At 43.4% G+C, this 14712-nt stretch overlaps 1 protein-coding gene across 2 annotated transcripts in view; it reads right to left on the minus strand.

Annotated features, from left to right (window-relative positions):
• Positions 1 to 1554: 1554 nt before the first annotated feature.
• RHEB (Ras homolog enriched in brain) overlaps positions 1555 to 14712 on the minus strand; it is a 64813-nt gene continuing 51655 nt past the window's right edge. For both annotated transcript variants that reach the window (XM_019508121.1, XM_019508122.1), the window contains exons 4-8: positions 14249 to 14331; positions 9920 to 9976; positions 9771 to 9818; positions 9193 to 9274; positions 1555 to 2048 (exon numbers count right to left, since the gene is read on the minus strand). In XM_019508121.1, the coding sequence (XP_019363666.1) occupies positions 1956 to 2048; positions 9193 to 9274; positions 9771 to 9818; positions 9920 to 9976; positions 14249 to 14331 (363 nt within the window). In that variant the 3' untranslated portion in view covers positions 1555 to 1955. The remainder of the gene's footprint in view (positions 2049 to 9192; positions 9275 to 9770; positions 9819 to 9919; positions 9977 to 14248; positions 14332 to 14712) is intronic.

Here is a 14712-nt window from a genome sequence, read left to right on the forward strand (position 1 = left end):
TTGGTCCTATAGCCCACAAGCCTATGCCCCCCATACCTCCCACCCCCCCACAATCTACAAAAGTAAGACTTCATTTTAAGCTATTGTGTAATCACCTCTATGCACACTACACAAACATGTAAATCAGGACAAAAGTACTTTTTGAAATCAAATTAATGCATGTTGTAGTAGATGTTTGATTTTTAGAATATCATTTGGTATTTTTCTGCTTCCAGAAATGGCAAACTCCCTCACTGAAAGGAGTACTCCCAGGGGGCAAGGGGAGGGACTTCTGGTGGCAAAGGTCAGGGTTTAGGAGGGACTTCTGGCCCCAAGATGGCAACCAGGGGGCGGGGCATCTATCAAGAGGCAGGCCTACCTTTGTGGCCCTTGACATCTCGCCAAAACTTGGTAAGCAGCTCTCCAGCTGAAATAATTGCCTGCCCCTGGTCTAATAAGCCAGATTTTGACACCAGAAGCACAGGAACAAGGGGAAAAAACAGGGACCAGGATGGGCTACAAGCAACTCACCAAGAAGGTTGTTGGGGGCAGCTCACCACTGCCTACCCTGCTGGTCGGTGAAGTTCTCTTTGGGGTGTAGCAGCCAGGAATCCCATCTTGAGCTGGAGCAGGGACTCACCCAGCTGCTGGGCTGCAAAACCCTGCACCTGATCATCACTCACAGAAACCACCTTGTTCGGGCTGCAGATGCTCTGCCAACTTATCCCATTGTTACACTCTCCTGTGCAGGTCTTCAATGGGGGGCAGCTGCAATGCACATCATCATGCAGGTAAGACCCTCACCTACCCCACAACATTTCCTTAGACGGGCAGGCCTACCCATCACCACAATAGTCCAAGTTTCTTTAAACACTTTTACTTAAATTCTGGTGTAAAATGTCTAGATTTCAGCATGCTCATTACTAGGGTCTGTGATCCTGAACCTTTTTAGTCTGGAAACAGTTTAGTTTGACTGGTCCAGGCTGCTCTTTTAAATGAGAAGCTGCAGAACAGAGCACATGTACACACACCTCCTACTCATACTAGTGCCGTCTCAGCCCCTGAAGGCGATGGGGCAACACAATGGAAGTGTACTTGAAGCTTATGGGCAGTGTGCCAGCCTGTCCGACACGTGCCCCTGCTTGCAAAACAGGCTATATGTAGGACCTGGAAAAACTGCTTCATGATTTTCTTTCTATTTTGAAACTGTCTAGCTATTAAGCTTTTACAGAGGCTTGTCATAGGAATGCTGAGACACCTCCTCATAGCTATACATGCAAGGTGCCTCTATAATGACAACTGCTCAGATAGAGAGTTGTGCTGGTTGCCCACTGTCCTCCTCTCATCCCCAGTCCTCTTTCCCAACACAGAAAGACTGTGACACCCTATTGCTTCGGCCTGTATTAGTTTGTCCAAAGTTGCTGTCTAGACACATGGGAGTGCTGCTAGCAGGCAAAAAAACTGAACTCACGGGCTTCAACCGTTCATCTCTTCTAGTCGAGGACCAGAGGTCTCATTCTAGGTTACAACTATGTTGTAATCTGATTTATAAAACACCACACACAGCAAGAACACTAAGGTCTGCAGCTATTTTATTTACAAGTATACATTTAACACAAAGAAACACTGATATCCAAGCCTAGTTAAGAGTAGTGTAACAATATGCATCATCTGATGATTATTCTAACCAACAAACTACACTGAAAAATTAATGCCTTAAAATTCTTGGTCATAATATTAAGAAATACAATATATAAATTGAAAATATGATTGCTTAAAATTTGAAAATGGAAGTGAAGCCATTTGCACAGGAGTCAGAGTTTAACATAATCTGAAGGGAAAGGCTCCAACCAACTGTAAATCTTTCAGGTTAAACAGAAGAAAAAAAAAGAAGCATAGTTTATCCTTGAAGATAATGGGCAGTTTGCTTCTTCAGGTAGAACGTATTCCCAGTGTTCTCAGGTTTTGCAATGGAATTACATTACTGAGCATGAAGACTTCCCTTGTGAAGCTGCCCCATCGATTTTTTCTGCCTCCAAAATTATCCTCTTAAAAACATCAACGGCAGTCTGCAAAGAGAGGGTGTGGTTAACATGTGGGCTGAAATTACTACTTATTGACAGAAAGGTGCCTTTGGCGCACACAGATTTCTTGGCTAGTCTAATAGACAAATGCATGTTCTAAACCCTCCTGACACCAACAATCATACAGAAAGATCTGGATAAGTGGGGAAAAAATTTAATTGAAAAATTAGCACAAAAAATCTCTTCTGGAAGAACAGGCATCTTCTCCCCCCACGATACACCTCCATGCTTGGAACATGCATGGAACATTCTCTAAATTATTCCACAGTTAAGCTGAACCATATCGAAACAAAGCTAACGACTATGCTTCTGCTTTGTATTGTAAGCATTTTAAATAGCAAGTGTGTGCTGCCTGGCAGCACTGAAAGTTCAGAGACTCTGCCACTCAAGAGTACAAGCCAATTCATATACTCCCCAAGAAAATCTTACTACAATGCAGAGAGAAGAGGCATTTTCTTGTCAAGCAAGAAACTCTACTTTTGAGAAATGTGTTTTTCACTCAAGCCAAAACCAAATCAGTCGAGCTTTCAGAACTTCAGTGTCTTGTGTCTACATAGTGAACCTTCTTATGCCACAATACTGATGCATTTGGTATAAAAGGGCTATCATTCAGCTGCTGCCTAGTTTAACAGTGATGGAGGTGTCCAACTTTACCTACATAAGCAGGGGCGACACTGCAGTACACTCCAAAGCAAGAGCTGAATTCAGAGAAGAAGAATACAAAAGGTAAAACTTTAGTCAAAAACGTCGTCAGCAGGCCCATGGGCACGTAGATTGGGCATACGGACAGAGTCAAGGCTTCTATTATGCACATCAAACACCCCAACTGCAGAATACTGAACATTATCTAATGCCTTTGAGCTTCATAGTGTGACAAAGTTTAAGGTATTCTGGAGATTTCCTCCAAACAGAAGCTATCCATCTGGCACGCACCCCTTCAGCAAGCTACCCCTTGAGCAGAAGTTGCCTCTCCAATTATCCCTGCTGAAGCTCCCTGGCTATCCTGCCTATCCTTAGTACACAGTAATTCATTAGCTAACATTCTCTTAAACCAAACTGGGACCCTTTGACCAGCTCCTTGCCCCATTTCCTCCACTTCTCTCCATACAGCTGGCAGCTAAGCACCCTAGGTAGGACCCAACCAAAGCTCCTTCTAAGCAGGCTAGGCCACACCAATAACAGCTCTAGCTGGCATAATGGGTGATTAACAGGGAGCACTCCTGTGGCTGCTGGCAGGATGTTTTTGACTTACACTGCAAGCATCTCAAGGAATAGGATTCTACAATCTCTACACCAGTGATGCCCAACCTTTCAGGCCCATAAGTAGGGGTTGATATTACCAATCTGGCATGCAGCACCAGGCCCAATGTGTGGCCCCATGCCAGACTGCACCTGAGGGCCCAGGTTCAAGGCCATGTCATCTGACCCACAGGGCTTGGAAATTCAGCAGCAGGGTAGTGGTGAGTAGTATTAATTGCCACCACTTCCCCACCAGCAAATTTCCAGACCTGCAGGGAACCCCGCAAGCAGTATGACCTGGGTTTGTGGGCTGGAAGTTGAGCACCACTGCAGCATACATTCCTTTTTGTGCCACTCTCTGGAAGCCAACATCAACAACAAAGTCATCATCCTCATTTGGGGTGTTGAGTTTAGCATGTTGAGCATGTGGCATTTACATTTAAAGGCCAGCGTCCTTTTGTGCACCACTGTGTTTCCTCAGGGTCTGTCACCACTGATGTTTCATAAGCAAAAGTTCACACAGCTTGAATCAGAAAGGAAAGAGGTACATTTTCTAGAAGCCTTTAAGGCAAGGAAACAAAATATGCTGTGCAGTTTGAGATGAATATGTGCTCGCAACAAGCTACTGGTTACCAGGTGTTTTTAACTTGGCAGCTGTTTTTTCTCCAAGAAAATGCATTTAACTGGCTTGCTGTCAAATCAATCCCACCAACTCAAGTTGCCCTCCAATGCTAAAGTAATGGCCAAGTTCAACCTGCTCTGGTCTTGTTACTGTTTCCCATATTTAATGCCAGATGTGTGCCGTATTGTCTCAGAGACTTGTTAAAACACTCGGGTAGCTGGAAGGTGAGAGTTCTCACCATATAAAAGCAGTTTTCATGCAATACAAAAAACCTGACCTACACGGCCAATTCGCCTTTGCCTGCACAGGAAATATACTGTATAGAATAAGGGGTTGGCCAATTCCTGAACAACACTACAGATCCCATCTACTGCCTCTTGATGCAAGCCTCTCCCAGGAAAAACCTTACAAAGGACAAAAAAAAATGAATCTGACGGAAATAGATTGCAATGCTCTTTCTTAAATGCAGCAGAGATTTTAATAATTTGGCTCTGGCAGGTGAACGTTCCATGTATGTCCGCCTGGAAAACAGGTATTTAAAAAAAGAGCATTTGTTCTGTCAAATCAGAAGAGGCCAGGTACCCTCAATGTACCAAGTGCCCCTCACCAAGTGGCCACGGGGCAGTTTAATACATGTATACACTGTATAAACACAGTTTATACCCTGCATGCAGGTTCATTGTGCTTCAAAGTATTCCTCCTCCAAGAATGTGCAGAGGATGCCTTGCAGCACCCGGGTATTCTATTAACAATAAACTCTTAATCTAACAAATGAAAGTGCTTTTCTATATTTATGTGCAAGCTTCAAGGCATTTGACATTCCTTCTCTTCCCACCGCCCCCAAAGGCACAAGAATGACAGAGACAGGACAGGACAAAGAGGCAGGGTCAGAAATGCAGCTGGACTTCAGACATGTAACTGCTGTCATTGTATTTCCAGCTTGGCCTTCGTTCATTTTTATTTCAATTTGCATTCTTAGCTGGTAGTGCTAGTTGATCTTGGGTCCCAACTTGGACAGAGGATCTTGAACAACAAACTCGGCAAGGGAGAAATTTCCTGTTTTCAATCCTCTGCCAGTCCAAACACTTAAGACCACCTACCACGGCATCCCCAACCCCCAGGGCATTCCACACCACTCCACAGCATGTTCTTCCTGCAAGCTGCGTCTGACAAGGCCTGAGCAAAGTAACATCCAAACAGCTCTTTTATGGATCACAGGAGACTGGGTCTCACTATCCACTGAAAGGCCAGCTTTCTTCCCCTGCAAGTTTTACTGTCTTCCATGTTCACTCAGAAAAGACTTAGCTGCTCTTCACTCTTGAAAGCTTTCCAGTAAATTGAATCCCAAATGAAAGATGGAAGAGGACTCTGAGATCACTGTACCAATATAACCATTTTCATAGATTTCATAGACATTAGGGCTGGAAGGGACCCTGGAATATCACTGGGTCCAGCCCCTTGCCCCAGGGGCAGGAAGTCAGCTGGGGGTCACAGGATCCCAGCAAGATGAACGTCCAATTGACTCTTAAAGGAGTCCAGAGTAGGAGCTTGCACCACCTCCAGTGGCAGTCTGTTCCAGGCCTTGGGGGCTCAGACAGGAAAGAAGTTCTTCCTTATGTCCAGCCTGAAACGGTCTTGGAGGAGTTTGTGACCATTTGACCTTGTCATCCCATGGGGTGCTCTGGTGAATAAGTGTTCCCCCAGATCCTGATGCACACCCCTTATATACTTATAGGCTGCCACCAGGTCCCCCCTAAGCCTGCGCTTCTCCAGGCTGAAGAGTCCCATAGCTCTCAGCCTCTCATAAGGCCTGTTCATCATGCACGTGGCTTTCCTCTGGACTCTCTCAAGCTTCTCCACATCCTTTTTAAATTGTGGAGCCCAGAACTGGATGCACGCACCCTGCCCAGGCCAGATCCCCTCTCCCTGGTAGTGTAGCCTGACCTGGCTCCAGATAGCCCCTGCAGGCCTGCACCCTTGCCACCCTGCTCTGGGCCCTGTTGGAACTGGCGCCAGTGCAGTGAGCAGGCCCCATGCTTCCACCCAGTTGTCGCTGAACTCCGCATCCCTGCTTGCTCGCACTCCCCCCCACCTGCCGCAGCCATTTGCCCACTGCTGTCACTGCTCCACTTCACCCCCCAACCCCCGCTAGTTGCTCCAGCACCACATGGTTCCTAGCTGTAGTGCCGAGCTGCAGGACACAGCACGAGCTGGCCTGGCCCCTGCAATTCTTGACTGGCTCTGTGCAGTGCCTGCCAGGCCAGTCTAGCTCCTGCTGTGTCCTGCAGTCTTTGCTGTGCAGCTGGGATGTGGTGCTGGAGTAGTGAGCTGGGAGGGGGAGAGATGGGGAAACAGCAGAAGAGCAGCAGCAGCAGACGGGGGAAGTGGTAAGCAGTAGCTCGGGGCAACGCCAGTGCCCCATGGGCAGGAGCACATAGCCCAGGCTTGGAGGAGCACTGGCGAGGGCTCTGCCTGCCACAGGCATATTGTGGGCAAATCTTCCCTTTCACACACACTACCACCCTCCCCAAACACCCTCTGCCCACACACACAGCCCCCCACAAACACCATACCCACCCACACCACATATCCACACACCCCCATATACTCCCCCACCCCACACAGACATCCACACCCTCCGCTGCACCCCCCACACCCACCCACACTCCCCCACAATATACAAGAGTAAGACTTAATTTTAAGCTATTGTGCAATCACCTCTATGTACACTGAACAAACACATGTAAATCAGGACAAAATATTTTTTTAAATCGAATGAATGCATGTTGTAGTAGATGTTTGATTTTTAGAATATAATTTGGTATTTTTCTGTTTCCGAGATACCAAATCCCCTTGCTGAAAGGAGTACCGGGGGGGGGGGACGGTGTTCGGGCAGACGACAGCGACACACACACAGCAGCAGAGAGAGGGACGTCTGGTGGTAAAGGTCAGGGGTTAGGACTTCTGGGCCCAAGATGGCAGCCAGGGGATGGGGCACCTGTCAAGGGGCAGGGCTACCCTCGCAGTCCTTGACCACCTGCCAAAACTCAGTAAGCATCCCTTCGCCCAAAATAATTGCCCACCCCTGGTTAAAAAGCTACCATTTAGCTGCAAAAAGGGAAACAGAATTCCACCCTCAACCGAAGCCACTCTTCATCACTGCTAGGATATTAGGCATTATATATAGACAGTGTTAATGTCTTATGCAGGGAGAAACAGATCAACACTACACTAATCTGCAGGATACACTGATCCCATTTGAAAAGCCTCAGACTTGCCCTGTAGAAAGAATTGCCATGGACTGAGGGATCTTCCTCCTGAGAACTGTCATTAGAAGCTTGAATCTCACAGAATCATCTGATATGTAGTTACATCTACTGCTCGTGTTGCATATTTTATGCATACTCTAAAAGACATTTTAGCATATCATACATACCAAAACTGTATATAGGAAGTCAGCTGAACTGCAGTCTGCCCAAATGTCTCTGTATCACCACTTGCACCCTATATTATGGTACCATAACAAACCCTGTTGTAGTCGGTCAATGGGACTTTATGTTAAGACAGCAACTTAATATGCAAAGCATGTGGGGTGTTATGTAAAAGCTGAAGCTTTTTTGTCTGAATGCTGCCTGCTTCTCCAGCCTGTCATTTCAAGTTGCAGGAGTTGTTCTCAGGAAGCTACGCTGCACAATATGAATTAGCAAGAAGTTGTTAGCTACATGCAGTTGCCAAAAGGAAACAAAGTAAAAGGCAACAAGAATACCGTCTGGCCAAAAATAAAAATGTTAACTCAATTTTGATTATATTCAACTTAAAGACTGTGCAACCATAGAGACCCTTCTAACTGAAGTGCACTTGGAAAGGTTTTTAGTATCCTCAACTTCCCTCTGCAACTCCACCATACTGATGGTTTTGTGCTGTGCCCGAAGTCGTCAAGCTTGACGCAAATCTTCAGGCAGATGGAGGTTATTTATTTGTAGTACTTTAAATGGGATTTCCTTCTATCTGAACTAAGTTATGCTACAGCTTTTCCTTTAGCAAGAATACTCTTCTGCCCTGTGGAACCTGGATGTTCCCCAATCGTCCACTGCCAAGAGCACAAGTTCTAGCAGCTACCAGACAAAATAAAAAAGGGGCTGTTTTAACTGGATTGCCAGGTTTGTGTCATGAATGTCAGTAAGCTACAGATCTGATAATTAGGTATGGAGGAGAAACAGGAGTTAGTTTCTGCCTGCAGTAAAGGTCAGTGTGGAGCCTCATTCACTGCAAATGAGTCTGACCGCATAAAACTATATTTGGGAACTACTACAAGCCTCGTTGCTGGCAACAAGAAAAAAGAAAACCATTTGAGGACAAAAGCGGTTTGCCAGGATTTCAAAGCTGCAAGCAATTAGACTACTAAGTTGAGAGAGTAAGAGAGGTGAGGTGTTGCAAGGAGCACCGCTAGGTTAAGCACCATGTCCATCCACGTGAGCTGACTGGACTGCTCAGGAAGCCGGTTAAAAGAAAAGTGCTATTCAGTAAGCTTTTACACACCTCCACTGATTGGTGTTGGGTTAGCAAGTTTAGTTACAATCTAGATTCTCATCATTCAGAACCAACAATAGAAACAATGTTCCCTGGTTATATCTGGGTCAAATTTTGGCCATCCCCATCACAGCTGTAAACAGTGCAGCATTAATTGTCTCCAATATCTATGCTAAACTCTCCTGTGAGGCAGAGATGTACTGCTCTTGTAGAGGGAAGGGAAATGCACCAGCAGAACCTGAAATGAATCTCAATTCAAGTCCTTGGCTCGTGCCCAACAAGGAGGCTCTTCCATCATGAACTCTTGGCGGTATATTCCTACTATGAAGAAGTACAACAAATCAGCCTTTTTGGTTTTTTTTACAGTTATTTGGACAGCTCAGAGCCTGTACAGTTTCAATCTAGATTCAAGTGTGAAGTGACACCTTGAAAGGCTTCCACTCCAGCACCAGGACTAAGATCAAGTATAGAAAGTAAAGTGAAGTTAAGTCCTACAACTCTTTTCAACTCACCTTGGTTTGCTTATAGCTCAGGGACTTACTTATCTGTACAAACTCGTACACAGGACCCCGATGCAAATATTTCATTTCATACTATCAACAGGAAATAGCATTACAGCAGATGGCAGCCCCCCCTCCCTCTCATTAAGGAAGCATGTGAAGATGCTTAGAAGTCTTTTGAACTCAAATCCCATTATTTACCCTTCAACAAAAACACAAATGCATTTTAGATAGTTACCTGATTTTCTTTAGCAGAAGACTCCAAGAAAGCAGCATTCCAGGATTCTGCTAAAGCTTTCCCTTCTTCATAGCTGATCACCCTGGCCAAACAGATAATTTATATGGTTAGGATGAAAGAAGGCGGTTTGATAACTTGTGGCAAAGTTATTTGCCACAAGTCACACAAGTCATTTGACATGTAACTGACACTTTCCTCAGGGTCAACTTAAAAAAATGCAACATCACTTTTTATGCACTTTTAAAATACCCATATTTATGTAGTATTTTACAGTCTGAGAATAAAAAGTGAGCATGCAATTTATCCCCATTTTAGGAGTAAAAAACAGATTTAACCACTTGTCCCAGAGCCTCTCGGAAACAACCAGGATTCAAACTGGAGAACCAGATTCCTAGATCCAAAACTGTCCACACGCTACTAGTTGCAATATCCTGGTTTTTCACAACTAACATTTCACTGTAATCCGAGCCAAGCACCATACGTCCAACATCAGAGCTGCATCCAAATTATTCTAGCAATGCTTGCTGCAAAGAATGGGTACCTTATTATTTTTCAGGCATACACTGAGTTTTACGTACCGTTCCATATGCAGGTCTTTTTTGTTTCCAACCAGCATAATGGGTATTCTGTGAAAAAAAGTTAATAGCTTTCAGAATAGTAACAGTATACCGAACAAAGCACTAGTAATACGCCTGCAATGAAATGAGATGAAAGTGTTACTACTTACTGGACTTTTCCCACCATATCCAATAACTTGCCATGGATAACTTTAATCACTTCAAAACTGCAAAATAAAGGGATGAAGTCACACATGCACTCTGATGTTTAACCTTAGTACCCAACACACAAGCAATTAATTCCATATGTAGATTGCTGCGTTTAAAAACTTTTCTAGCTACAGCAGCAGAGCTACTGAGATGTTGCAAATGTTACCAAATCATATACAGAGAGCCATATATGGCCTAGGGCACCATAAAAGCTATCCCAGTTACCCATCCTTACATTGGCTCTCAGCAACATGCAATTTATTACTTATGTTGGGAGGGGATCTTGTTTAAAGCATTACTGAAGTTTGATACACCTATCTGGCTTGCATTACACGCTCCCTGGAGTTTAACAGAATATTTAGCTACACCAGTTTAGAAAGTCTGGAGAGGCAGGTCAAACTAGGAGCATAGTGTTGCAGTAAGTCACTCTGCAATACTGTTACAAAGCATACAGAGCTCTGCTGGAGTTTACAGTACTGGTTTTGTTTTAAACTTTATTTTGAAGAAAATAATTTTTCAAAGTGTATACATTGTAAAGAGAAACCCTGAACTGTGATTTCCATGGTCAAGAGATGCAAGTAGTATGCGAAATGCAGATATTAGGGTCACAGGCACTAAAAGAAATTACACATGAAAACCCAAATGACAAATGTCGGAAGCTGTTCTAAGGAATTCCAAGTCTAAAAGGATGAGAAGAAAGATGGGATAAGTCCATGAGGTTAGAAAGCACATTAATCAAAGGAGAATTACTTTAAAAGCGTCTTAGAATTAGACTTTGTTACACTGAAACCTTGATAAAGAAAATGGGTGTCAAGTAATCCTACAAAGGTAGAGACTGAGCTGTACCTAGATAATTTTCAGCTAAACTACTTTGCTGTCAGAGCACACTGACCAGGAGGCAAAAAAAAAAAAAAAAGAAAAGAAAAGAAAATCCACGATGTGCAATACAAAGGGAGGACATGGATATGAAAAACTACTGCAGCCAAGACACTACGTGTTCATCTGATCTCTACCCCTCAACTCTGGACATATGAAATTTTATATTGGGCGGTATGATTTTAAATGAACATATCAAGTCAGGAAGGTACCATGTCATAAGAGAACACGAAACACTATATTTAAAAAAGAAAGCAAGGATAGTTAGACCTGTTGGTTTTACCTTAATGGTACTGTAAGGCTTTAAATCTACTTTGGAAGGAAAATCTATATAAAAGGTAAACAGAAGAGAGGGGAGTACAAGTGGGCTTCCTAAATTTATATGGCTCCTCTGTGACAATCATTTTGAAAAGCCAAGGTACCAGCTCTAACGTGGGAACTCCAGCAAAGCATCTCACATAATGCCACGTAAGATACTAGTTAAAGATGAATAAAGACCCAGCTGAAGGAAAGCCAATCACCTGTGATGGACGCAGCAGCATTTAAAAACAGGTCTTGAACTGACCCTATGAAATATTCAATTAATGAACCATGGAAGACTAAAGGGATGTGCCAAAACCTGCTATCAGCAACACAGGGGCAAAAAACTGAAGGGCCTTAATGTCTTGAGTAACAGGCATAGGATGAAGTTTAATAGTACTGTACAAGCAGCAAGATCATGTGCTTGCAAACTGAACATCAGCTGTCACCTGGAAGCTCAGCTGGAAGGGAATACAAAAGGAATATACACCTGCCATTCATGAACTGACTGCAGAAGCTAAATGACAACAGCAGCAGAAGAGCCTGGGTATCAACTGACCATGAATAAGCTCTTACAGGAAGTATGCTGACTCTGATCAAGAGTCCAATAAAAAAAGTCATGGAGAAAATCAGCTTCCTAGTCTTAAAATAGAGCTTAACCTGTTTAAGGGATTATGCAAGAGGGCTGCTTGCGATGGCAAGGGACCAGACTCTCACCCAAAAGGTTCCCTGGAGTCCCGTCAATTCAAGATGGGTTACAGCTAGTGCTACCAAACACAGCAAAAAAACCAAAACATACAGTCAGTTAGAAGCCAAACAACACAAAACAACAGAACCTACCTGGAGATACAAATTTAGAGTTTAATTGAACTAAACTAGAGCAATAACTTTCAGTAAGTGACAGAGAGCGTGCATAAGACTAGATTAAAGAAGTAGGGCAGTTTGCTTTTCCTCAAGCCCTTTTCTTCATACCGACTGGGTCTGTCTGATGGTTTTCCCTGCTAAAAAAAGAATTTCCAATAGAATATCTGCATCAAAACTGCTGCCCATCTGAAGCAGTGCTCAGAAGTCTGAAGTTCTAGGGACAGTGTACAGGCAGACATCTAGATATAGGAAGCAAAAATGACAACTGCCAATATCCAAGTGACCAGTGAGCAGTATCCAATGAGCAGTGAGTAAGCAATGTCATATCAAACAGAACATTTTCTTTGTAAGTGCCAAGGCTCACAGGATGCAGCACCAGGCATGCCCTTTTGATCATTGTAGATGAAGGATCTTCCAATGCAGAGTGGACATCTACTTGAAAGAGCCTAGCAGTAAGAGACCATAATGCACTAGAACTTTAAACCCCTAGGCTGTACAAGAGTATTTTGCCACTCTTAGCTAAGCCTTTACACTGGAATCTGACTCCCCTACAGTAGTATCATCAGTTAAACAGAACAGGCTTTTATTTTTCCTTCGCTCACATGGTGTTTCAAAGGGAAAACTAGAGCCAAAGTTAAGGAATTTATCCTATTGTTTATACAGCATAGCCAATGGAAGCTTTCCAAATGTCAATGCGCTTCACCCATAGTCAAAACTACTAACTAGCTATCCAATCCTTGTTCTCTGGTGAAGCTGTATATTGACTCTGCATTTTTACTGTGATGTCAAAGATGTGGGCAGTCATCCACTTTTAAAAGTGAGTGACTTATCTTAGTCCATTTCATGCGAGTCCAACAGTGGTAGTGGGTAATAGTGCCAGCTACATCCACATCTAAACTTGTAAGCAAGAGATGAGAGGCTTGATATCCCTGGACTGTAACAGGGCTTAAGTGGTTTTGAAGCTATACTGACTTCTTCCCCAGAAGAATGCATTTCACAGGACATAGAGGCAACAAGCTCTTTTCTTACCTTTAAGGCTTTCATTCCCGGCCAAGCCGCTCTACATGTTTGTTATTCTATCTTAAAGTATAAATGAGCTGCACAGTCTAGCTCAGATGAGTACTGACAATACTGGAGTATCCAGGATTTGAATGAATTCTCATTTCTTTTGAAGAATTTGTAAGCATTGAACAGGAAAAGGCAGCACTTGATAAACCTTGGGTTAAGAACAAACTTTAAGCTTGTTCACATAATAAGTGAGATAAGGATGTTAAAGTTTACTAAGGAGATAACCCTTCTCTGTTGAAGATGCTGTATGATAAAGACAACAAATTCTTCTGCTAAAACCTAACTTCATATAGACAAAATAAGCCAAGGGCCCAAAAAAGGAAGACAAAGTATTAGAATAGGGAAAACAACGTACATAACCTAATCAAGAGGACGAATGCTCCTTATGAGTCAAGACACTAACCATGATGGGGCCTTCAAGCTGAAAGGGACTGCAACTTTAAGAAACCGAGTGATTCTCAGAAGCCCTTTTACAATAAGCCACTGACTTGTAAATGGTCCTTCACAACATTTTGTGCATTTTACTATAAGCAGTCAGCTAGAACCACACAGCACCTGAGCTTGCTTATCAAATGAATAATGTCAAAAGAACCAGTGAAAGAGACAGGAAGAGAGAGGCAACAGCATGGATGCACTCTTCTCCAGCCTACAACAGGCAACACAACACAAGAAGTCAGAAAGCATGTGGTTGTTACTGTTCTTGGTCTTTTTCCAACTTGAGCATCTGAAAATTTGGACTCTGATGTCCAAATGTAGCAGAAAGCCCCATGTATTTCCCGCAACCAACTTACAGACTTTTAAGTCTCAAATAAGTGCAGCTGAAAATGGGCTACACTTATACCCCTGTGGCTGTAGTACATATAGTCCCTGTGTACATGACAGATTGTCCTTGATGTGATGCAGAGGTCATTCATTTTTACTCACATCAGTAAATGAGAAACTAAGGCAGAGATCATATAAAACTGCTCAAGCAGTAGAAGCAAGACTTGTTTGCCAATAATTTTTATTAGGTTCAGTAAGATATTGCCAAACAATTCTTGCTCCTTGGACATTCCCTGGAGCAGCAGCACAGCTCCAAACACTACCACAATGTGGAAGATATTAAGGGGCAGAGCCAGAAATTTAACCCAGAGCAGCTCTGGCTAGTATCTGAATAAGAAGTATGAAAGGAATTGCATTACCTTTTTATTGACGTGACTGAATAAACAAGAATGTAGCCATTGATGTCTATGGAGTACGTCTGAGGAAATATGGAGTATTCATCCTGTGGAAGGAAAATTGTACTTTTAACAACGGTTACTGTCAAGGATCAGGCTCAGGACTATAACATCGCTAGCAGTAGTAAGTTACTAGAAAATGCGAGCTGCACAAACACCATAAGCATAGCTGAGTGCACCCTTAAGACTTTCCAGCATTCTGAAAAAGAACTGTTATTTCTAATGTATTACATGGAGACATTTAGAGGAACTAAAGCAGTAAGGGATGGGATAAGAGACCATGTTAATAGAAGGATATAGAGTTTTGGGGATTGGTATATTGACAGTGGAGGAAAGGTATATTGACTCCCTATAAAAAGATTACACACCAGCCCTGAAGGGTTTATTTACAGCCTCCCTCTCCACCCCCGCCACTCGCACCCCCCCCC

This window comes from Gavialis gangeticus, unplaced genomic scaffold, assembly GCF_001723915.1.
Source record: "Gavialis gangeticus isolate Ggan-Ray unplaced genomic scaffold, GavGan_comp1, whole genome shotgun sequence".
In the NCBI taxonomy this organism is placed as follows: Eukaryota; Metazoa; Chordata; order Crocodylia; family Gavialidae; genus Gavialis; species Gavialis gangeticus.